The following is a 22,658-nucleotide window of genomic DNA, read 5'->3' as shown; positions in this document are numbered from 1 at the left end:
AATTAAATATATTGAAGGTAAAATAGACGAAGCATACCTGCAGATTTGTTTCAACACCTTCATCTTAGCTGGGCTTAACTGAGGTTCTCCTGAGGTTGTCAGCTGTTCAACCAGTTCAGAAAGCTTCTCTCTCTGTTGATGATCCATCTCTATAAAAGTGATGAAAAGAAACAAATAAATAAATATTAAAAGGCATAGTGATACTACCTACAGTAGAGGGAGGTTAATATACAAATTCTCAGCGAGCTCAAGGAAGAAAAAAAAAAAAAGGAACGTATTGGAAAAAACAAAACAAAACTCTGTATGGGCGCCACCATTTTAAAAAGAATAGCAAGCGAGTTAAATTTAACAGTACAAATTATTATGTGCCTCAGGTCGCATTGGTCAATTACCAGCGGCTGCGAAGCTGTAACTATTTGACCGACACACAGACACATACACATTGAAATTCACACTGTTCCTTTTTTCTAATGATTTAATTTTGCATTGTATATATATATATATATATATATATATATATATATATATATATATATATATATATATAACACATTAAATTTGTTTTATATATTAATTGCAAAGCTACGGAAAAATTAAACCGTGTGATCAACTGACAGAAAAAATGTTTTGTTTAATATCAGTAAAAAAATTAAAAATATAAAATCTGTACATGTACGGAGTGTATGACTTCGATTACTCTGGGTTGAAATATTATCTTTCAACATGCCTGATCTTGTACAAGTCCGTTTTGTGTAGCTAAGTGTGTGCTGCCTCAATCTAACTTCATTTACGTACTCTGATTGATGTATTTTTTTAACCAATCATCGACGCCTGTGGAACCCAACATTCAAAAGAGGCCGCACTTCCTCACACCATGTATCCTAATGTATACAAAAGCGAAGCCACCAATCCTACACATAGCTTCGCTTGTATAGGTTCTAGAAATAGAATGGGTCTATTATTTGTTTTTGTTTTATTATCACAAATATACATTTCAGATCCTCGTTTTTACGTTCAAAACAAAAGCCTAAAGATTGTAAATTACAACAGAAAAGTGTGGACTATTATTACAATACCTGCCACGGTCACTCAGACTCTGCCAAACAAAAAAAAAAGAAATGGTCCTCTTTGCCGGCAGTAGGTTTGAAGAAAATAATAACCCTTTAATTGTTATTTCTCACTGTGGCGACATAAGGCACTTCCGTTTGGCGATCAAGCAGTGCTGCCCGTGTTGTTCAGGTTTAATTTCTTAATTAAATAAGAGTCCTTTTGTTCCAGCAGCACAGTTTCCATCCTCATACTTGCGACCGACCTAACAACTCACAACAGGAAATGTTATCGATCTACTTCAGTGATGGTGTAGCGCCCCCTGCTGAAAAAATACAAGGCATATGTGTAATAATATTTGTAAAGGAGGCTGCCCTGACAAAATCTACAGTAAAACCTTGCTCAATAAATCTACAGCTACTTCACTAAGAAGTCCATTTCACAATGAATGCAACTTTCACCCCCAGTCCCGATTTACTTTGATGGTAATGTCACCTTAAACATTAGGCCACCCTTCTATTCAGTAATGAGACCACCGTCTGCAGTCCTAAATGTACAGTTTTGAAACATGTTAAAGCACATTTCTTACGTGTAAAGTACCATCCTCTTATTTAAAAACAATCTGATAAATTGTATGCATCATGGTGTAAACTGGAACAGCCTGCATACACGACAACTAAAAAAACAAGAAAAATAATTAAACTGTTAAAAACAAAAACAAAAATGTTAACCAGTGTAAATGTATCAGTTAAACCAGGGTTAATCTTCCACTCCTGGTCTTGTTCCAAACCCTGTTCTGAATTGCTTTATTGAACCAATCAAACCTCTATCCAGACCCTGACGTAGTTAACTGTATCATTTTGGAACGACCACGAATAGACAACCCTAGGCTAAACTACTAACTTTTTAAATAGCCACATTCCTTGTACAGTACCTTCCATAGGAAGGGCACTATTAGACCCATTATCATGAAGCCTGAAGGTTTCAGTAGAAAGAAATAGTTGATTGTTACATGATTAACTATGTAGTAAATGGCATCACAGGCACATGAATAGGTTTAAATAGGAAATATAGTCACCAGGGCATCAAAAGGCTACAAGTACATCCAGTTTGTTTTTGAAACACTCTCCCTTGGCAAAGGTATATTAAACATACCGAAACATTGGTAAGTTGGCTCTTTTATATATTGTACTGCTCTCTAGCTACAGCACAGGAAGTCTTTCTGTACCAGGAAGCAGTCGTTGAATTCTAGGATGTATTTTAAATATCTGCATATTCCAAATTAAAAGTACAAAATAGAAGCAAAGAGCCATTGTCTTAATATGGAAAAAAAAGAAAAACACAAAGTATATAAAAAGAAAACTCCAAGTCTCAGGGCAAAAATTGAAATTGCCCAATCCAACCAAAGAAAGGTATTTCCTGGTAATTACTATCGCCTATAAACACTCAGGGCAGCAGTGTGGAGTAGTGGTTAAGGCTCTGGACTCTTGACTGGAGGGTTGTGGGCTGCTGTACCCTTGAGCAAGGTACTTTACCTAGATTGCTCCAATAAAAACCCAACTGTATAAATGGGTAATTGTATGTTAAAAAAAAAGTGTGATATCTGTATAATGTGAAATAATGTATAGTGTGATATCTTGTAACAATTGTAAGTTGCCCTGGATAAGGGCGTCTGCTAAGAAAAAAACAAAAAAATCTGCACACCACCACCTTTTACGCTGTTTAAAACAGAACTAATGCTTTTGATTTATTCAGCTTTATGAGTGACTGTATCTATTGCACAATGCCGTGGGATTCTTGATATCAAACTTTCCCCTAACAACTACATGTATGAGTCACTGTCAATTTTCTTTTTATTATATAAAGTCATTTTTTTTTTACCAGTAGAATCAATTATTAGGAAAAATGTATTTCTTTTGAATCTAGAACGTTTGTTGGAGAGAGAAATGCAAACCTGTTCTGTTTCCTTGGAATCTAGAATTAACTGGAGAGAGCAATGTAAACCTGTTGTTTCTTTTGAATCTAGAATATTAGCTGGAGAAAGCAATGCAAACCTGTTCTGTTTCCTTGGAATCTAGAATATTAGCTGGAGAGAGCAATGCAAACCTATTTGCAAAGAAGTGGCATAGATTAGTGAAGTAGTTCTCTCCACCCTTAATATAAATTGGCTGGAGTCCTGTAGTGTATTAGCTGGACTCTTTATCCGCTTTCTGTTTAAACAAAACAAAAAAAACATGATGCTGCTGTTGCAAGAAGGATGCAACTACTGGCTGAAGCTTTCCATTGCATCTGATCAGATCCACTAAATGTATTATTATTATTTGTTAATTTAGCAGATGCCTTTATCCAAGTCAACTTACAGAGACAAGGGTGTGTGAACTATGCGTCACCTGCAGAGTCACTTACAATTCTCACCCGAAAGACGGCACACAAGGAGGTTAAGTGATTTGCTTAGTGAGTGAGCCAGGATTTGAAACTGGGACCACCTGGTTACAAGTCCTTTTCTTTAACCAACGGACCATACAGCCGAATGTAGATTCAACTGTCCCTGGTCTGAAGTAGCTTTCCTCCAGCTTTCATTGTCTGAACATGCCAACCAAAATATAACTAATTAATTATTCATCCCAGGACCAACAGTGTTGTGGAACCCAAAACTTAATTTGACAAGATACATTTTCTATGTTAAAATACAGTTAAAAAAAGACGACATTGGGGAGAAAAAACAGCAACTTGTTTTTATTAACAACCTGTTTCAGCAATTTTACAACTTGTTCTATACTCTAACAATGTAAACATGCATACATAAGTACTAAAACAATCTTCTACATTTCCAATACTTTTTAATAGTTAATATTGCCAGAAGCAGCTAGTCTTCTGAAATCCTGTAGGGCACTGGATAATAGAATGCACAGTTTAAACAGGATTTATTAGTCCCAGTTTATGCATCATCCAAAATGCAATTAACCTTTTTGCCATCTTGGTCTTCTGATTCCCCCTCCGACTGTCAACACCAATATGGTAAAACTGCTATTGGATTTACATTTTGAATAGCAAAAAAAAAAAAAGGCGGCAGCAGCACTAATGATCTTGAGAGTGAGCTCTACACACACACAAACACTAAATGCAATATTTTTTTTTTGTATTTTTTTTTTTTTTTTTTTTAAAACGCCAATTTTCCAAAATCAATTCTATGTTGTTATAAACCCCCACAATCAAAATATGAATGTTGTTTTCAAGTACAATCTTAAATTTGTTTCTCGTTTCTTTCTCCTCTTATTTATGAAACGCTCCACAGATGGTTTGTGCAGTTTGTTCTTTGGTCTAAAGAAACAATGCCCCCATTGGACAGGTCCGACTCTCCAGACAGACTTGGGTTACTCCTCCTTTGTGTTTCAGACCCAACCAGGCATGCCATCATTTCCTGTACCGGAGCATTGCCCCAGGTCTGTACATTTACATGATGTAGACTTTCTCAGCCTGCGAAAAGTTGAAGACCTCTTTGGTTCTTGGGCAGATCACCTTATCATCTTGGCGAATGGAAAGCAGAGACTGAAAGACAAACAATGAAACAGACTGAATAAAAAACAATTATTAAATATATTCAGTATATACACCATGATATAGATCAGAAAGCATCACATTTAAACCAAGGATGGAAATAAGACTCCCACTGCATAGCAGTTTGATCCATTGTGGTGATTGGTCTTGCGCTGGTAAGATCTGCATAAAAATCGAAAAAAAAAAAAAAAAAAAGTGTGATAAAAATAGCCAAACCGCCAAAGATGATATTTACCTGCTAGATGTTTTCAAAAGAAGCCAAATTTGGCTGGAAAACTGCCAATCTGGGGGCGCTGACCTATCACGCAGTACTTCATTTACACTTACACAGGTCAAAGCTGCCTTCAAGCTCATTGACCCACCCCCACCGGTATTCACAAAGATGCACACCTTTCTTTCATAGAATAAATAAATCACACAGCCAAAAGGTTTATAAGCACATTCAGGCCCCCAATTTTTTATTAAATTAAATGTTTAACAAAGCAATGATCAGATTTCATTATGTTGTGTTAATCGCAGGAAATACAAACTAAACTACAGTACAATCGTTAAATGTGTTAACTCTGCAGCGTCCAAAATCAAGTTACAATCAGGTTTCCCACCCTTTAAGAATCATTTTCCAGGACATTTCAGTAGTTTTCCATGACACTTTCCAGCTTCGCATAACCCTTTATTTCTACCCCTCCCTTGCACCTTTTCAATTTTTGTTTACTTAATGAACCATTTTGATTCTGTAATAGCATATTATGATTAACAATTAATTCAAGTATGCATTTCAAAATGTGAGACTAGGCCAATACATATATTCTACTGCTATAAAAAAAAAAAAAAGCATGGAAGGTTACCTAATTCTTCAAAGCATCCCCCTCCTCTCTGACATGGTATTGGGGCAAACCTAGTGTTCTGTAGTGGTTCAAGTTTTAATTCTCAATAAAATTCCCTTGAAAAAGAAAAAAATAATAAAAATAAAAAAATAAAAAAAAACTATAAACTAAACTAAATCAAAATGTTTAGCCTTGTCTTTGAGCTCTGAAGGTTTTGTGTCCAATTCAGCCATTTCAACAGATTTATCCTTAGCACGTTTTCTGTATGCATTTGATTTAGTTAAAAGTTTTTCATCAGCTTCTTTCTGCATTATGTCAATGCTTTTCAAGACCTTCTGTCTCTTCTTCTGTATATCTTCAATTTCATTGTGTATTTCCTTTCTCTTTCTTTGGTTTTCTGTTTCTGTCTGTTTTCTTTTGGTCCTCTAAGAACCTCATTCTGGCTACTTTTACATGCTGCAGGAGTGTATTTGTAATGGCCATTTGTGAAGCATTTTCTCCTAATGATGACAAGGAATCACACACAGTGTGTTGTCCTTTCCTTAAGATTTTCAATTAGCATATCTTTGTTGATAGAATATCCTTGTTCAACAGCTGCTTGTCCATGTGAAAGTGTCAAAAGGAGTTTAAACAAATCCCAGTTTCTTGAATTCAGGTCTACCATTGAAGAATCTGCTAAAGGATTCATCAACTCTGCAGGTTTCTGAATCATTTTGGCCAAAGTTTTGGAATTCAGTCTTGAGCTTTTTGATCATCTCTGTTAGGAACAATTCATACAGTGCAAGCATTTCATCACATTGTGCAGCAGTATGCCATTTAGCATTCAGGAGGATCTGCAACAGTCTTTCAAATGCAGATGTGGCATCCTTCTCTGACAATCATGAACTGCGGTCTTAGGGCAGCCAAGCACCTTACCATGGGGTACTGTAGTGGATTCCTTTCTATAAGCTTCTTCATCGTTGCAGCCAGAAACGTTCTGCACTCCATTTTAAATTCCACTCCTCTCAGTCCATTGGCCAGTTTTTTTGATGCTTTTTCTAGTGCTTGCTTTGTAGCAAATCCAAGATTGACATCTTTGTGTGCCACATGTAGGGTCCAGCGGGTCAATTTTGATGAACTGAATAACTCCTTTTCAAGTACATCTTTCTTTATGAAGCGAGACAGCAAAGCTAAAAGGAGAGCCTGAAGTTTGTATTTTCTGTAATAATTTTCTGCAAATTTCTAGATACTAAAATTGAACTACCATACTTATTTACATTGTAAGATGTATCTAAAATAGTTCCATGTATTATTATTATTCATTAATTTGTCTAATGTACAGTTAATACAGCTGCATTATTCAGTGCAGGCAAAAATGTGAAAGACACGAAATAAAAGCAAAAACGTTTTATGTCAAGACGAGCAAATGGGATCTATTTATCTAATTCACTAACAATTTTAACTTGTATAAACAACACTTACAAACACTTGTACAAATAATAATCTAGTCCCAGGACATTATAGTTGTAATCCCTAATTATTTCATTTAATTTTAAAACTACAACCACACACTCAGAATTAAATGCAAGGCATTTTAATTAAAATAGCAGACGCTACTAAAGAGCAAATCACAGGCTGCTAAATATTATTCAAAATAAAAGGCTTAGCTTCTCCAAATATCTATTATAATATGCTCTGCCTTTAACAGAATGACAGTATTATAAGTCTATAAGAAATCACTGAAATTAAAAGAAAAATAAATGTAGCTACATATTATGAAATAAATGTACATTTTCAATAAAATATTTTTTTATTTTGTCTATTTTACGGAAAGCATTACAGTCAACTCGTGTTCACAGACTCAACAAAATATGCTTATTCGTTATTATCGAGCCTTAGCCTCTGCCTCTTGTAAAGTCATTTTTAGATTTCGTTTTCATTTTAAAGTACATTGTACTTTACAAAAAACAGTCAGGTTTAACGTTCCTGAGGACATTATGGTACAGTGCGTATACTTTGCAAACTTTGTTTGCTCCAAAAGTGTCTTTTAAATTGAATACTTAATAAACATGTACAGCATTTACCTCTCTCTAGAGCCCTGTGTATTTCGCAAAATACGAAATAAAACGAAATGCTGCATTGCTGATACCTCCGCCACTGACGGTAGGGCTACTCAGTCAGTCCGTTGAATGTGTGAATCTGCTTCTACCCGCCAACTATTACTAGCCTAGATCCAGCTTTTTTTTTTTTTTTTTTTTTTTTATTGCTAGCCTATATCCAGCATAAAACACAAAAATATAATAAGAATATTCAACATATATATTTCTTTTATAATATCTCTAAAGAAATTACATCAGCTTTATACATTGCCAGGGATATTGCACTCACAATATAAATCTTCCATCTCTATTTTAAACAGATTAAAATTTGGTTTACGGCCTGACCATTTTACTTTATGAATATGATACCTCCCAAATATTAATAAAAGATCAATTATATATACCACATTCGGTTCCAAATTTGTTTTTCTTGAAATAAAATAACATATCATCACCAAACTGTACAGTTTAATTTAGTGTTCTCATAATATAATGCTGCCTATCATTCCAAAATACCTTTGTATAAATACATTGATAAAATAAATTAAATATACAGTAGTTTCTCTTTCCATATTACAAAACACACAACTGTAATCTATTTCAAGTTTAAATCTAGCCAGGACATGTTTTACAGGATCAGTCCTATGAACAATCTTATAAGATACCTCTTTAACTTTGTTGGTAAGACAATACTTATTGGGGACCTTCCAAACCTTCTTCCAATTTATATGCTCAAATAATGCACTCCAGTATGCTGTCAACATGTACAGTACTCTTGTAAGCACTGTGGAGTAGTGGTTAGGGCTCTGGACTCTTGACCGGAGGGTCGTGGGTTCAATCCCAGGTGGGGGACACTGCTGCTGTACCCTTGAGCAAGGTACTTTACCTAGATTGCTCCAGTAAAAACCCAACTGTATAAATGGGGAATTGTATGTAAAAATAATGTGATGTCTTGTAACAAATGTAAGTCGCCCTGGATAAGGGCGTCTAAGAAATAAATAATAATAACAGTAAAATCTTGCCGAAGGAATCTTACTGTCATTACATAAATTCCGAATGTGTTTGTTATTACAGCTATTATGTAATATATTTATACCACCTACAAACACAGTATACATCAATTCTACACTACACCCTCTTTTGTAGCTTCTTAGAAGTACTAAAGCCCCTGTGGGAATTGCATCAAAGACTATTGCAAACTCTTTAGTAGTAATTGGAATTTTAAACGTTGTCAAAAACTCAGTACAATTAAATATTTTTATATCTTATATCCTTATTCCAAATTATGTATCTATGTGGGGAAAAATTATGCTTATGCCTATATCCAGCTCGCGCACAGATTCTCAGTAACTGTGACGCAAATCTAGACAGACAGCTTTGAGCAGTTTTCTACACGGCCCCCTAGTGTATACTTTATTCTGCTAATAAAAAAATGTATCATTTTCCAGGACTTTTCCAGGACATTTAATTATTTCTCCATTTTCCATGACTTTTCCAGGCCTGGAAAATAAGTGTCATTTTCCAGGTTTTCCAGGACGCGTGGGAACCCTGAATTAATGTGAAATTAAATTTACAACCTTCACCTATAGAACACTCTACTTCATTAGAAAGACCTCTTCATCATGCAATCTGAACTATGCACTCTAAACATACATCATTAAAGTTTAATAAAAAGGGATTGTCTTTTTTTACTATTTCAAAACTCTGTTTGTTCTACAAGTAGTAATAACATGCTACAGCTGGTATTTATTAATTTAAATGCGATGTCGAACTGAAAGGTGATGATACTTACATTGTATCCGTATACATATCCATTGGGAAGCATCATGGGAAGGTTATTTTCATTCATAACCTCTCCAGAGATTTTACAGACTAGCCGGGAGTTGGCACAATGTGCCATAGGCAGTGGCTGTGCTAGCTTGTTCAGAGACTTGCTGCAGACTGGGCAGTCCGGATTTTTTGAAGTGCCATCATCCTTGTAACATTGTCTGTCAGAAGGTATGTTAAGGCAATTCTCAAATTAGCATTCAGTAGACACCAGACTGGGGTACTTTCAAGTTTAAATTTGTAATTGTAATTCACAATTTATGATTTTATTGAGACTAGCAACAACGCAAAAAAATATATAAAATCAGCCTCGACAGTAAAATGTTTTTCCTACTATTCTAGAAGTTGTATGCTGCTGCAAATAGTCATATCAGACAACTCAGCTGGTGTCTCCCTGTATAAATAAAAAAAAAACAATGGCAATCAAGTGCTTTCCACTGCGAGAGCCCTGTTAACTACGCTCTACAGTATATCAGATTTAAGCAATATGTACAGACGATGTCCACTAGCACACTGTGCACAATCAACCACGCCTCCTGGAATTAGAAAACCTACACGATGGAAAAGGATACGGAGTTTTTATAGCTGAGAGTCCAGCTTGGAGAGTTATGGTAAAGACAGAATTGTTGCCAAGCTGATGTAATCTATAATTGTCGTATCTGAACTGTTGTATCAGCATCTTCCAGCGAGCTGGGTCCAAGAGATCCTGCAAAAGACAAGGAAATCAATATAAAATAACAAGAAATGTTACAGTCTGCTACATCTGTTTCTTCATTTACACATTCACCTGAAAAGACAACAGAGGTCTTAAACTTGTGTGTGCCTGTGCCAAGCAGTATCAAGATATATATGTTGCAGTTTAACATATAAAGCATATGCTCTTATCTTGATTTCTTATACTTATATATATATTTTTTAAACTTGGGAGTATTCTGCAGGCTTTACTGGATTTGTCTAAAACGGTGGAAGGTATAAATAGACCTGTCCTCTAAATCATTAAAAATAGGTAATGAGAAATGCACTAGTGCAGTTACAGGTTTGATTTTTTCATATACAAATGACCTCAGTGGCAAGTATTCAGATCCACCACTGTTTAGATCCATTGACCCTAAAACTACTGGAATAAATAAGGGAGACTGTGGCAGGGTTGAGGAGGAAAACCAGAATGACTGCATATGGAACCAGAATGAGCGACGGACCACTGTAGGTTTAACCAGGATCCTTCTGACCATAGGTAGGGATTCATTTAGGGGATTTATTAATCCTACCCAAGTTTATTTAGTTTATACAGGGAGAAGGTTCCTGAAGTGGGACCTCCTTTTTAGTGGAAGTAGCACTCCCTGAGCTTGGCCACCTTTTATTTTCTAGTTGTTTTTGTACAGTGTTTTGTTTTGTCTTTTTGTATTCATGTGTGCTTGTATATATTGTCAATGTGGCATATAACCCACCCACCCCCTCTATCAAATAAAAAATACTAAGTGCTTGCTCAATGAACTGTCCAATATTTGTGAATCCTTAGCAGGTCATTGTTGGATTGATGGTTTTGGTTCTTGGTCAATGGTACTTCGAGAGCTAAAACAGAGGCTATTTTGACTTACCGGTATTTGCGATTTAACGGATTCACTTCAAAACATAACAGGAACCAAGTTCGCTGTTTAATTCTAAAAACATTTATCAAAATCTGATCGGTTCTACTGCTGTCGTCAAAAAGTAAGAGAGAATCAGCTTGGTATTCTATGACCATGACCTGGGGGCTAAAAGTCAAAGGTTTCACACAATCCTTGTTTATGCCAATGACCTCCAAAACATACTTAGTTTGTGAGCTATGGAGTTTGAAAAACGAAAGTATAATTTTAAAAGCCACTCGGCTTTGCGGGCTACAGACAACTGCTCCATTGCCTACAACAATCAAACAAAAGTAAAACCATGAACTGTGACAACGTGACACCTCTGTGGCTATTGTACTTTTGCTGGAAGGCCTGGGGATACTTCAAGCTCCATAAAAATTCCATCTATTTTTTTTTTTTTTTTTTTTAGAAATCAGAAAGTGTATACTGGAGCCAGAGCCAGTTAAAAGCAGCTGGAGCAGCAGTGTGGAGCGGTTCTGGAGCTGGAGCAGGGGCTGCTGGAGCCAGCCTGGAACTGGAGCAGCAGTGTGGCGCAGCATCAGAGCGGCTCTGGAGCTGGAGCAGGGGCTGCTGGAGCCAGCCTGGAACTGGAGCAGCAGTGTGGCGCAGCACCGGAGCGGCTCTGGAGCTGAAGCAGGGGCTGCTGGAGCCAGCCTGGAACTGGAGCAGCAGTGTGGCGCAGCACCGGAGCGGCTCTGGAGCTGGAGCAGGGGCTGCTGGAGCCAGCCTGGAACAGGAGCAGCAGTGTGGAGAAGCATCGGAGTGGCTCTGGGGCTGCTGGAGCCAGCCTGGAACTGGAGCAGCAGTGTGGCGCAGCATCAGAGCGGCTCTGGAGCTGGAGCAGGGGCTGCTGGAGCCAGCCTGGAACTGGAGCAGCAGTGTGGGGCAGCACCGGAGCAGCTCTGGAGCTGGAGCCAGCCTGGAACTGGAGCAGCAGTGTGGCGCAGCATCAGAGCGGCTCTGGAGCTGGAGCAGGGGCTGCTGGAGCCAGCCTGGAACTGGCGCAGCAGTGTGGGGCAGCACCGGAGCAGCTCTGGAGCTGAAGCCAGCCTGGAACTGGAGCAGCAGTGTGCAGCAGCATCGGAGCGGCTCTGGAGCTGAAGCAGGGGCTGCTGGAGCCAGCCTGGAACTGGAGCAGCAGTGTGGCGCAGCACCGGAGCGGCTCTGGAGCTGAAGCAGGGGCTGCTGGAGCCAGCCTGGAACTGGAGCAGCAGTGTGGCGCAGCACCGGAGCGGCTCTGGAGCTGGAGCAGGGGCTGCTGGAGCCAGCCTGGAACTGGAGCAGCAGTGTGGCGCAGCACCGGAGCGGCTCTGGAGCTGAAGCAGGGGCTGCTGGAGCCAGCCTGGAACTGGAGCAGCAGTGTGGCGCAGCACCGGAGCAGCGCTGGAGCTGAAGCAGGGGCTGCTGGAGCCAGCCTGGAACTGGAGCAGCAGTGTGGAGAAGCATCGGAGCGGCTCTGGAGCTGAAGCAGGGGCTGCTGGAGCCAGCCTGGAACTGGAGCAGCAGTGTGGCGCAGCATCAGAGCGGCTCTGGAGCTGGAGCAGGGGCTGCTGGAGCCAGCCTGGAACTGGCGCAGCAGTGTGGGGCAGCACCGGAGCAGCTCTGGAGCTGAAGCCAGCCTGGAACTGGAGCAGCAGTGTGCAGCAGCATCGGAGCGGCTCTGGAGCTGAAGCAGGGGCTGCTGGAGCCAGCCTGGAACTGGAGCAGTGGGTCTATCAGCTCCAGAGCCAGCCTGGAGCTACAGCTGAGGTACCAGAGCCACTGCGGAGCCGGAGCTAGCAAAGCCGGAGCACGACCAACCCTATAGTGGGCTGTACATACTGTTAAGTACAAGCCTCCTCTCTATACACTTCAAAATACGCGCCAGTACAAAGACGAGTTTCCTGTGTATGCGTTTTTGAAGTGCATCATCATAACTGCCATGTAGGGATACATTTTTTTTGTTTGTTTCTAGTGCCTAGTCTTATTCAATGACAAGGCTCAGAAAAACTGATTTGATTGCACCATGGCTTCTTATTGCCGTGAGACATCCTGAAAACAAGATTGTGTCATCGGTGCTTAAGCTCCGGAATTAGAGTGTCTGGTGCATAGGGGTTAAGGCCCGACTTAGCAAAGTTTTGAGGTCAACCAGCAGCTCTGAACTGGGTGAACATTGATGGCTCGAATGGTCTCCTCTCTTTGTAAATTGTCTTCTGTTCTAATATCATTTTATACAAAATTATTTATGCAAAAAAGAGATTTGTATAAAATTAAAAACCAAATGGCATTTGCATGATTTATTTGAAGAATTAGGATGCAATATCTGCAAGTCCCACTGTTACCTTGTAAGGAGAAATATGAGTGTCAGAGGGAAAGGCCAGCATTCCCATCACCTGCCTGACCTCGTCCAGCTGACCTCCCTCAGCCTGGCTGAAGTGCTTCCTGGCATGCCTGGGGAATACAAGAAGACACTTTTTTTTTTTTTTTTAAATTTGGAATCGCAATTGTTTTTTATCCCATTTTCTCCACAATTTGAAATGCCCAACTCCTGCGCTGACTCAGGAGAGACTAAGACAAACACACGCGTCCTCCGGAACGTGTGTCGTCAGCCGTCCTCTTCTTTTCACTCTGCAGGCCGGCCATGCAGCTACCTCCAAGCTACAGCGGAGGACCACACAGCTCTGGGCCGCTTGTAGGCAGGCCCGCAGGCGCCTAGCCAGTCTACAGGGGTCGCTGGTGCGTGGTGAGCCGAGGACACCATGGCCGACCTAACCCTCCCTCCCCCCGGGCGACGCACGGCCAATTGTGCGGCGCCCTCTGGGAACTCCCATCCACGGCCGGCAGTGGAATAGCCTGTACCCGAACCAGCGACCTCCAGGCTACAGGGCGCATCCTGCACTCCACGCGGAGTGCCTTTACTAGATGCACCACTCGGGAGCCCCAAAAGACTTCTGTGTAATACCGAACCTCTTTTCTTAACACTGCAGAAATATTTTGAGAATGTAAATCTTTTTATTTATTTATTTTTAAATAGCTTAAAAAGAAAGAAAAACTAAATATTTCTGATTCAAACAGGATAATTCCAAAAACATTTTTTATTTGTGTATTTATTGTTTGCATGGAAATAGCTGAGGCTTTCCATGAAAGGTATCTGGACACACCAAAACCAAGTCACATGACCGTGCTCCATGTAGTTACTGGTTTGTGCCTATTATGTGTCAGACCAATGCTCTATTTTAACATGATCTAAAATAATGTTTAAAAGCTTGAAGATGGTATAGGCCATAAAACGTACTGTTTTTAAAGTCTAAATTGTTTTATCCAATTCAAATGCTTCCCAAGAACACCAAGAGCAACTTTCCTTTTAGACCGGTGTCTAAAGTTTCAAATTGTGGTGAGATAGAGGTAGTGCATAATAATTTCTTCCATTTTAAAACCTATAAATATTCCAGTTCATAATAATTCTATGGGAGTACAGATTACACATCACCCCCTCCTATTTGAGTATACACAAACACTTTCACATTTATTAATTTCACTCTTGACACTACTTTTCCCAAATTCTCTGCTATTCAAGGATTACATAAACGTGTGGCGAGGTACAGAAACCAATAGGAATTGTGGGGCAAAAAAAAAAGAAATAAGAAATACCCCCCTCCCACCGCGCGTCTTCGTCAGATTACTGCAGTGCCAGAAAAATGTACAGCTGCATTTTATTTTTTAATGAGTAGTTGACATTTGACATTGTAAAATGTATTGCATTTAGAGGATTACATTTTAAAAAGCACAAACCGATGGTCTGTGTTTTTATTTTTTAAACAAATATCCACTGTATACAATGCAGATTTCAGCTAATACTGGACCTCTGAAAAATCATTTCCCCAACTAACAAGCAGCAGGAGCCTTAGGTTTAATATAATTTGTAATAAAATTGTGTTACTGTTCATCAGTTTCATTAAGAAGTCGGGTCACATACCTGACAGCATCCATCCTTTTGTTTTGTCGGATAAGCTCAATGAACTCTTGAATTCGAAGGCTGAACTCGAGACAGCTCTGGAAGGAAAACTACATATGCAACCACATACATACTTACATTAAGTGCATGCAGATAATACAGTGTACTTCTATGGGCTACAAGGCTTCTTTCCACAAAGGGGTGCATTCAATTAAATATGCTGTTTTATGGTTGCATTCAATCAAACAACCACAATATATGGCTTGTAGAATGTTAACACAAATCACTGGGATGCTGGATCATTGTGACCCTTTAAGACCTGACTTGTAACAGTCTTGGGATCAATCAGCCTCTAGGAACCAGACGAGCACTGATCGGCCAAATGGACTTCTCTACTTCATACATTTTATCAGGGATATGTCTTCCAATGTCTGGAAAAGCACCATACACCAGGGAAAGCTTATAAAGAAGAGCTGAAACTATTTACTTGATCCACCGATTATAAAACACTATAAAAACGGCTACTTTTTTCTTGTTGGATTTAGTTTTTTGGTTTTTTTTGCAGGAGGACATTCACCTTCATCTTTCGAAGTCTTGATTTGTTGTCGTGGCACCACGCCAAGCAGGTGGCGGTTTCCTGTCTCTCCAGGGACTCCTCAACCTCTTTAGCTGTGAGGAACATCTCGATATTTACAAGGTCCTGAGAAATCAAGACAGGAATACAAGCTCAGTGTGGTCACAAGAGATCAGTAGAACACAGGAAAGGGAGGGAGAGAGAGAGAGAGAGAGAGAGAGAGAGAGAGAGAGAGAGAGAGAGAGAGAGAGAGAGAGAGAGAGAGGAGAGAGAGAGAGAGAGAGAGAGAGAGCGAACGAACAAGTGTTGCTTCCAAAGGGGCCCGTACTGTATACAGTATATATTTTCTTAACTACCTGCCAACTGTTCTGTAGCAGATGCATGATTAAACACAGCTTATTTGTTTATCCACCTTGGCAGGGGTCAAATAAATCTGTTTTATTAGCAACTACAAGGTGGAACTGCGATTCACCGGTCGACAGTCTGGATACACATGTATTAACTCTTCTTTTTAAACACAAAGAAAATCACTCCAAAAGTAAAAGCTGAGACACCATACTATAATCAAGCAAGCTAATGTTAAGGTCTGTACCCAAGTCGTTTAAATTCTGGCATCCAATCCTGGCATGTCATTTAGCAATTCAACCTTAAATGCAGCAAGTTGATTCTGTTTCTCAGTTTCTCTGCAGGTTTTACACTGGGATACTTGGTCAGATTGTACCATTTCAGCCCTGCCATTACTGATACCCTTGAATTCCTGAACAAGGTAGCAGCCCATGATGATTCCTGACAACCTAACAAACTTCACTCCTGAAGGCTCTACTGAGTAATGGGCAATGGCAACCTCAGAACTGATTTCTTCCACCTCCGGAGTGCAGTGTTCAAATCCAGCTTGGATCATTATTATTATTATTTCTTTCTTAGCAGACGCCCTTATTCAGGGCGACTTACAATCGTAAGCAAATACATTTCAAGTGTTACAATACAAGCAATACAATAAGAGCAAGAAATACAATAATTCAAGTGTGACAAACCACAATTCAATAATACAGCAGATAATAGTGATAGTTACGTCAGGATATGATTAAATAGTGATAGTTACATAAGGATATGATTAAATACAAAATACTACAGGTCAAACACTTGGCAGATTGCATTTAATCCTGTACTTCAGAATACTGTAGTAAAATAGGGGGCAGATAAGAGCAAAATAAAGCTCATTTAAATGAAGGGTGATAGTGTCCCAGGATACAAACAGAGGAGTTCTACAGGTGCTGTTTGAAGAGGTGAGTCTTAAGGAGACGCCGGAATGTGGTCAGGGACTGGGCAGTCCTGACATCTGTAGGAAGGTCATTCCACCACTGCGGAGCAAGGGTGGAGAAGGAGCGGGCTCTGGAGGCAGGGGAGCGTAGCGGAGGTAGAGCCAGTCTTCTAGTGGAGGCGGAGCGGAGAGGTCGAGTGGGGGTGTAGGGAGAGATGAGGGTCTGGAGGTAGCTGGGTGCAGTCTGGTCAAGGCATCTGTAGGCTAGTACAAGAGTCTTGAACTGGATGCGAGCGGTGATCGGGAGCCAGTGGAGCGAGCAGAGTAGTAGAGTAGCGTGGGCGAAGCGAGGCAGAGAGAACACCAGGTGGGCAGCAGAGTTCTGGATGAGCTGGAGCGGACGGGTGGCGGACGCAGGGAGGCCAGCCAGGAGGGAGTTGCAGTAGTCTAGGCGGGAGAGTACCAGGGCCTGGACCAGGAGCTGGGTAGCGTAGTTGGTGAGGAAGGGTCGGATTCTTCGGATGTTGCTCAGGAAGAAATCGGCAAGTGCGTGCCAGAGTGGAGATGTGCTGGGAATAAGAGAGGGATCATCCTCAGTGGAGAGCAGTCTGTCTGACAAAAGCAGCAGCATGATCCCGAGCCCGATGCAAAACCCTACCGGATCTCATTTTACAACCCTTTCCATCATTAATTTTTACAGGCCAAATGACCCACGGGCAGCAGCAGAGCGGGCCACTTGAGAATCCCCCATGACAGGCCCCTTGCGGTAATATTAAAATGAAGTTTCGCTCTCGCTCAGCCCTTGATACAGCCCTTCCAGGAGGCATCCGCGGGTCAGACGACACCTGCCAACCACTGCTATAGTGGCATGAACACTACCAACTTACATTACCCAAGAAGGTACACAGTATTTAAGAACGGTACCAGATTTTCTAATTGTGCCTACCTTGAACATGGCCGGAGTTTAGGTGTGACCTATACCCCCCACACTCAAAATGTAATTACATAACATTTTTTCTTTTCAATAAAATCAGGACTGTCCAGCACAAATAATAAATGTACCCTCTGGCATGGTTCTATAGCAGGAACGAGAGCTCAGGAGAACTTTATCTGGGCCGTGAGATTAAATAAGTGCCCCCTGAGTATTTCATAGCCCCCCTCTCTGAAGTTTATAGGGGAAACACAAACAGCTGGAAGCTCTGGAGGAGAAGGAAAGAAGCTGAGTGTTGTTCTCCTGCCTCCAGCACTAGTCTTTAAGTTGGCAGCTATGGAAAGAACCTCCCCCCCAAAAAAAAACAAACAGTAGAGTTAAGGAAGGAACACTATGTAATGAAGCAAATATTTGAAATTGTACATCCTACAGGCACGGACTGCAGGTTTAAAGACTTGTCATTTTTTAAACTCATGGTCCCCTGCAGTAACATTTTTACCCCTACATTCTTCTATAAAGCTGCTTCCTTTTTGTAAAAGGACAAGTCTTGTCTTATGCGTGACAACCTTGAAATGACCAAAATATAGGAGGGGGTTATAAACCTGCAGGAGATGAAGTAGACCACTACAAGAACGAAATAAAATGTAACAAACAAACAAACAAACAAACACCCTGCCCTGCAAGAGTTCCAGTCATGCTCTGACCCGGTTATAGAACCGATATTAAATCATTTCAATTAAGTCAGGTAATTAAAAAATAAAATTACTTTGCGTAGCCTCGCTCCAGCCACTGAGCTGTAATTGTTTATTTCCAGTTAATGTACACTCACCTCACCTAACGGAGCAATTATCTGTAGAGGAGTGGTGCTAATGGCATCTTCAGAAAAAAATAATATTCAATTACAAAACTAAAGGAACCTAAAAGAAATAAGCAAACACACGAATCAACAGCACACCACCACCAAAACGAAAATATGCAGATTAATAAAATGCACTACTTTGATCCAGGATGTGTTGCTATTCAATCTTGAATACCATGTTAACATATTTAAATCTGATTTCATGAAAACTGTCACGGTTTAGAAAAAAATAAAAAAATAAAAATAATCAATGGGGTTCTTGAGCTCATGAAGTACTGTAGCTATTTGCTACAATAGTTGCACAAAAGACTATACTAAAAGAAAAGACACGTTTAAGAATCATGCAATGAGATCACAAGGCACAAAAAAGTTGGTCCGTGAGGAAGAAAAAATGTTTCTGACAAGCATGCTTGGTATTATGGCAGGAGTTCTACAGCTGGTCTTAAGCTTTTTTAAGGAGGTTTTTGTATATCCACATGGACAGAAAGGGAAATATTCATTTTAAGCCATTTTCAACTTTCAAAATGTCTCACAGCAATATAAAATGATTTTCCTTTTGATTTGGCAGCAACAATTTGTGTTGACAGAAGTTTAGCTTTTCAATCCAACAATGACATAGGCAGAAGTGTGACTGCATTAGCATTCAAATAAACCTATTGCCATACTGAGGAGGAAACTCGTGTTCTCTATATCCAGCACTGCATCATTACGATCTCCCTTTGAGAGACACAGTTCTGTAATGAAAACAGTCACCTAGACAGTGAAGTATTTCAATCCAAGTGCACAAGTTAAAAGGAGAGGTTTGATTTGAAATGTTTAACTGTTCAGTCATATATCTCATGGCGGCAGTCAGAAGTAGAAACACCATGTTACAAACGTATACTGCGCACCACACACACATTTCCTTTAAAATCTAGCTACTTTGCAAACATCACTCATTTTAGAACTGAATACATACTGAAAGTTGCAGCTGAAACATCATTAATTAGTGAAATTACTGAACATCCAATTTGCTGTGTGTGTATTTTTTTTCTGCCATGACCAGCAGTACATTTAAAGTTTGTTTTTAACGTTACAGTATGAAACGGCAAGAACAGCAATAAAATGCATGCAATTAGGCTACTTTACGTTGAAACGATTGAGAATAGGCTTGAACTGGGTTATACAGGGTTCATACAGGCCATGAAAAAAAAAAAAAAAAAACACTCTAGGACTTAAGGACTTTAAAGACCACAATTCAATTTTCAAGAACATTCTATGCCGATTTTAATTAAACAAATTCCATCCATGTACCAGTGTATTGAAAACAATGCAGTATTATATGTATATTGAACTTTTTCCATCGCTTGCCATTAGAACTTGATGTTTAGCAGATGTCCTATGGCTCTTCAATGCAGTCTCTCCCATATTTGCAATGTCAAAATCTTTAACACATTGTTTGCACCACGCACATGTAATATTCTTCAGGTCTGGTAACAGCCAGTCAGCATACACATTTATGTCCTGCCACGCAGGGTTGAATATGCATTTATTTTGTATTTCCTACCAGCTACTGTTCCATTGTTAAATTTATATTTATTATATATATATATATATATATATATATATATATATATATATATATATATATATATATATATATTACACTATGTAACACCATTTTTGTTCCTGGGTAATAAGTGTTATTTCCTAATTGCTTATGCCTCAAAAGTATAGAAAATGGCTATTATTCCCCACAAACTTTGCTTCTGTGACCAGGACAGTGATATTTTGAAATTTACCTATTTCCAATGAGAAAACGGGCGAATTTGTGTCTTTTCGTTCACATAAAGTCAGAAAAAAACAACATACGAATCCAAATTAACATGTATTTATACTAAAGTAATACAAAAATGACTACAAAAGATTTAGAAGTGAGTAGTTTTTCGAGATTTACGATTATACTGTAAATCACTTTCACGAATCAGCCCCCAAATGTAGTCTCCCATCATGTTCTCGTTATACTGTCCTTGGTAGCAGCGTTCAAAGTCCAGTATATCCTGGTGGAAGCGCTCGCCTTGCTCCTCCGAGTACGCTCCCATGTTCTCCTTGAATTTATCAAGATGAGCATCAAGGATATGGACTTTGAGGGACATCCTACAGCCCATTGTGCCGTAGTTCTTCACCAGAGTCTCAACCAGCTCCACATAGTTTTCGGCCTTGTGATTGCCCAGGAAGCCCCGAACCACTGTGACAAAGCTGTTCCAAGCCACTTTCTCCTTACTAGTGAGCTTCTTGGGGAATTCATTGCACTCCAGGATCTTTTTTATCTGTGGTCCGACGAAGACACCGGCTTTGACCTTTGCCTCAGACAGCTTAGGGAAGAAGTCTTGAAGGTACTTGAAGGCTGCCGACTCCTTATCTAGAGCTCTGACAAATTGTTTCATAAGGCCCAATTTGATGTGCAGTGGTGGCATCAGCACCTTCCGGGGGTCCACCAGTGGCTCCCACTTGACGTTGTTCCTCACCACAGAGAACTCGGTCCGCTGTGGCCAGTCCCGCCTGTGGTAGCGCGCCTTGTTGTCCCTGCTGTCCCAAAGGCAAAGATAGCAGGGAAACTTGGTAAAACCGCCTTGGAGACCCATCAGGAATGCCACCATTCTGAAGTCTCCTATGACCTCCCAGTCGTACTCATCATACTTCAAGCCTCTTGATGCCATCTCCGAAAAATGCAGATATGTATCCACTTAGGCAGCTGGAACTAAACTGAACTGGTGGGCTTAAGGCCCCTGTATTTATACTACTATTTATATTACTGGAATGTTCTAGAAGTTACTCCAAGTTTATCTATCTGGAATGTTCTGGAAAATAGGTAAATTTCAAAATATCACTGTCCTGGTCACAAAAGCAAAGTTTGTGGGGAATAACAGCCATTTTCTATACTTTTGAGGCATAAGCAATTAGGAAATAACACTTTACTACCCAGGAACCAAAAAAAAAAAAAAAAAAAATTATTAGACAGTGTTATTAACGTGAATAACCTGCACATGTAGCTTACTCGGATATAAATATTTAAGTGAAGGCTGCTGTCAGAGTAGGATCTTCACACTACAGATCAAATCAGACTTCTGTGCAGGTCACGGACTATTTTCCATTTGGAGGGGAGTACACAGCCAGGGATGGCCAGTATCAAAAACACCATCAACTGAAATGCGGATTTTCATTACATTTCATAGTTTGTCATTTGTATTTCAAAGGCTAGCGTATATATCGTACATGTTGTGTACCGCAGACAGTTTATTAGGGTTACAAATCAGCAGTCGCCGTTAACAACCCTACAGTACGTTCTATTGGAAATTTAGAGAGATTTTAGTCTTATTATTTACTAGTAAGATTATAAGGTTTATTACGTACAGGTGTGAGCACATCTTAACGGACTTCTCCACAGCACACAAACAGAAAGATGTTGAGTGATATACATTTATTAAAAGGTAACTGGAAGAAAATGGTGAAAGTCCATCAAAATACCAGTACAGCAACTCGACAACTTATTGGCAAAATCTATCCAGTCAGTCAGACGACAAAACGGGCCTCCGTGATATACTGGAAAGCACAGACAGGTTTTTGAAGTGACATGACAAGTATGAAAGTTCAATTTACTACAGACTTTTTCAAGCCATTTCTCAATGGCTACAACTGATTATAACAAAAAAAAAAAAACAACAACAACAACAACAACTACACCAAAGTGTGCATAACAGAAGCCTGTAATCGTATCTCGGCATCTGGTGACATGGATAAATGGCTCAACGTCACCCATCTTGCCACCAGAAGCCTCGATACGATTACAGGCTTATTTTGCATACTTTGGTGTAGTTTATACCTTATATTATTCAATTTGATCTAGAAATATGTGTATATATATAGGATTACATTTAAATCCATTTGATGGGTGGGTATAAACTAAATATTTAGCACCATACTTTGTTTGAGTAGTAGGTATTCATATTTAAACTGCACTGAGAGCAAACTGCACAGTTCAAGTTCAGTGATAGGAAATATATAACCAACCAAATCATAATGTTTCTTTAAATAAGCCCTTCTTCATCTCATCTTAGTAATACTTACTTGATGCAAGACCAGAAATAAGGGCCCTGG

General features: G+C 39.7%; 2 protein-coding genes across 4 annotated transcripts in view; both read right to left on the bottom strand.

The window, feature by feature from the left end:
* The window catches only part of uvssa (UV-stimulated scaffold protein A), a 37,773-nt gene extending 36,418 nt beyond the window's left edge, over positions 1 to 1,355 (bottom strand). Inside the window, exons 1-2 of one of the 2 annotated variants that reach the window (XM_034926403.2) lie at positions 1,077 to 1,355; positions 38 to 149 (exon numbers count right to left, since the gene is read on the bottom strand). In XM_034926403.2, coding sequence (XP_034782294.2) covers positions 38 to 147 — 110 coding nt within the window. In that variant the 5' untranslated portion in view covers positions 148 to 149; positions 1,077 to 1,355. Of the gene's footprint in view, positions 1 to 37; positions 150 to 727; positions 793 to 1,076 lie in introns of those variants that run through there. The other variant, XM_059034342.1, reaches the window with a different exon arrangement.
* A 2,413-nt stretch (positions 1,356 to 3,768) lies between these two features.
* Positions 3,769 to 22,658, bottom strand: part of LOC117421325 (E3 ubiquitin-protein transferase MAEA) — a 40,750-nt gene continuing 21,860 nt past the window's right edge. The window contains exons 4-9 of one of the 2 annotated variants that reach the window (XM_034035572.3): positions 15,474 to 15,596; positions 14,918 to 15,006; positions 13,284 to 13,392; positions 9,907 to 10,040; positions 9,300 to 9,495; positions 3,769 to 4,596 (exon numbers count right to left, since the gene is read on the bottom strand). In XM_034035572.3, coding sequence (XP_033891463.1) covers positions 4,501 to 4,596; positions 9,300 to 9,495; positions 9,907 to 10,040; positions 13,284 to 13,392; positions 14,918 to 15,006; positions 15,474 to 15,596 — 747 coding nt within the window. In that variant the 3' untranslated portion in view covers positions 3,769 to 4,500. The remainder of the gene's footprint in view (positions 4,597 to 9,299; positions 9,496 to 9,906; positions 10,041 to 13,283; positions 13,393 to 14,917; positions 15,007 to 15,473; positions 15,597 to 22,658) is intronic. The other variant, XM_034035573.3, reaches the window with a different exon arrangement.

Source organism: Acipenser ruthenus, chromosome 1 (genome assembly GCF_902713425.1).
Source record: "Acipenser ruthenus chromosome 1, fAciRut3.2 maternal haplotype, whole genome shotgun sequence".
In the NCBI taxonomy this organism is placed as follows: Eukaryota; Metazoa; Chordata; class Actinopteri; order Acipenseriformes; family Acipenseridae; genus Acipenser; species Acipenser ruthenus.
This window is presented reverse-complemented; position numbering and strand designations above follow the sequence as displayed.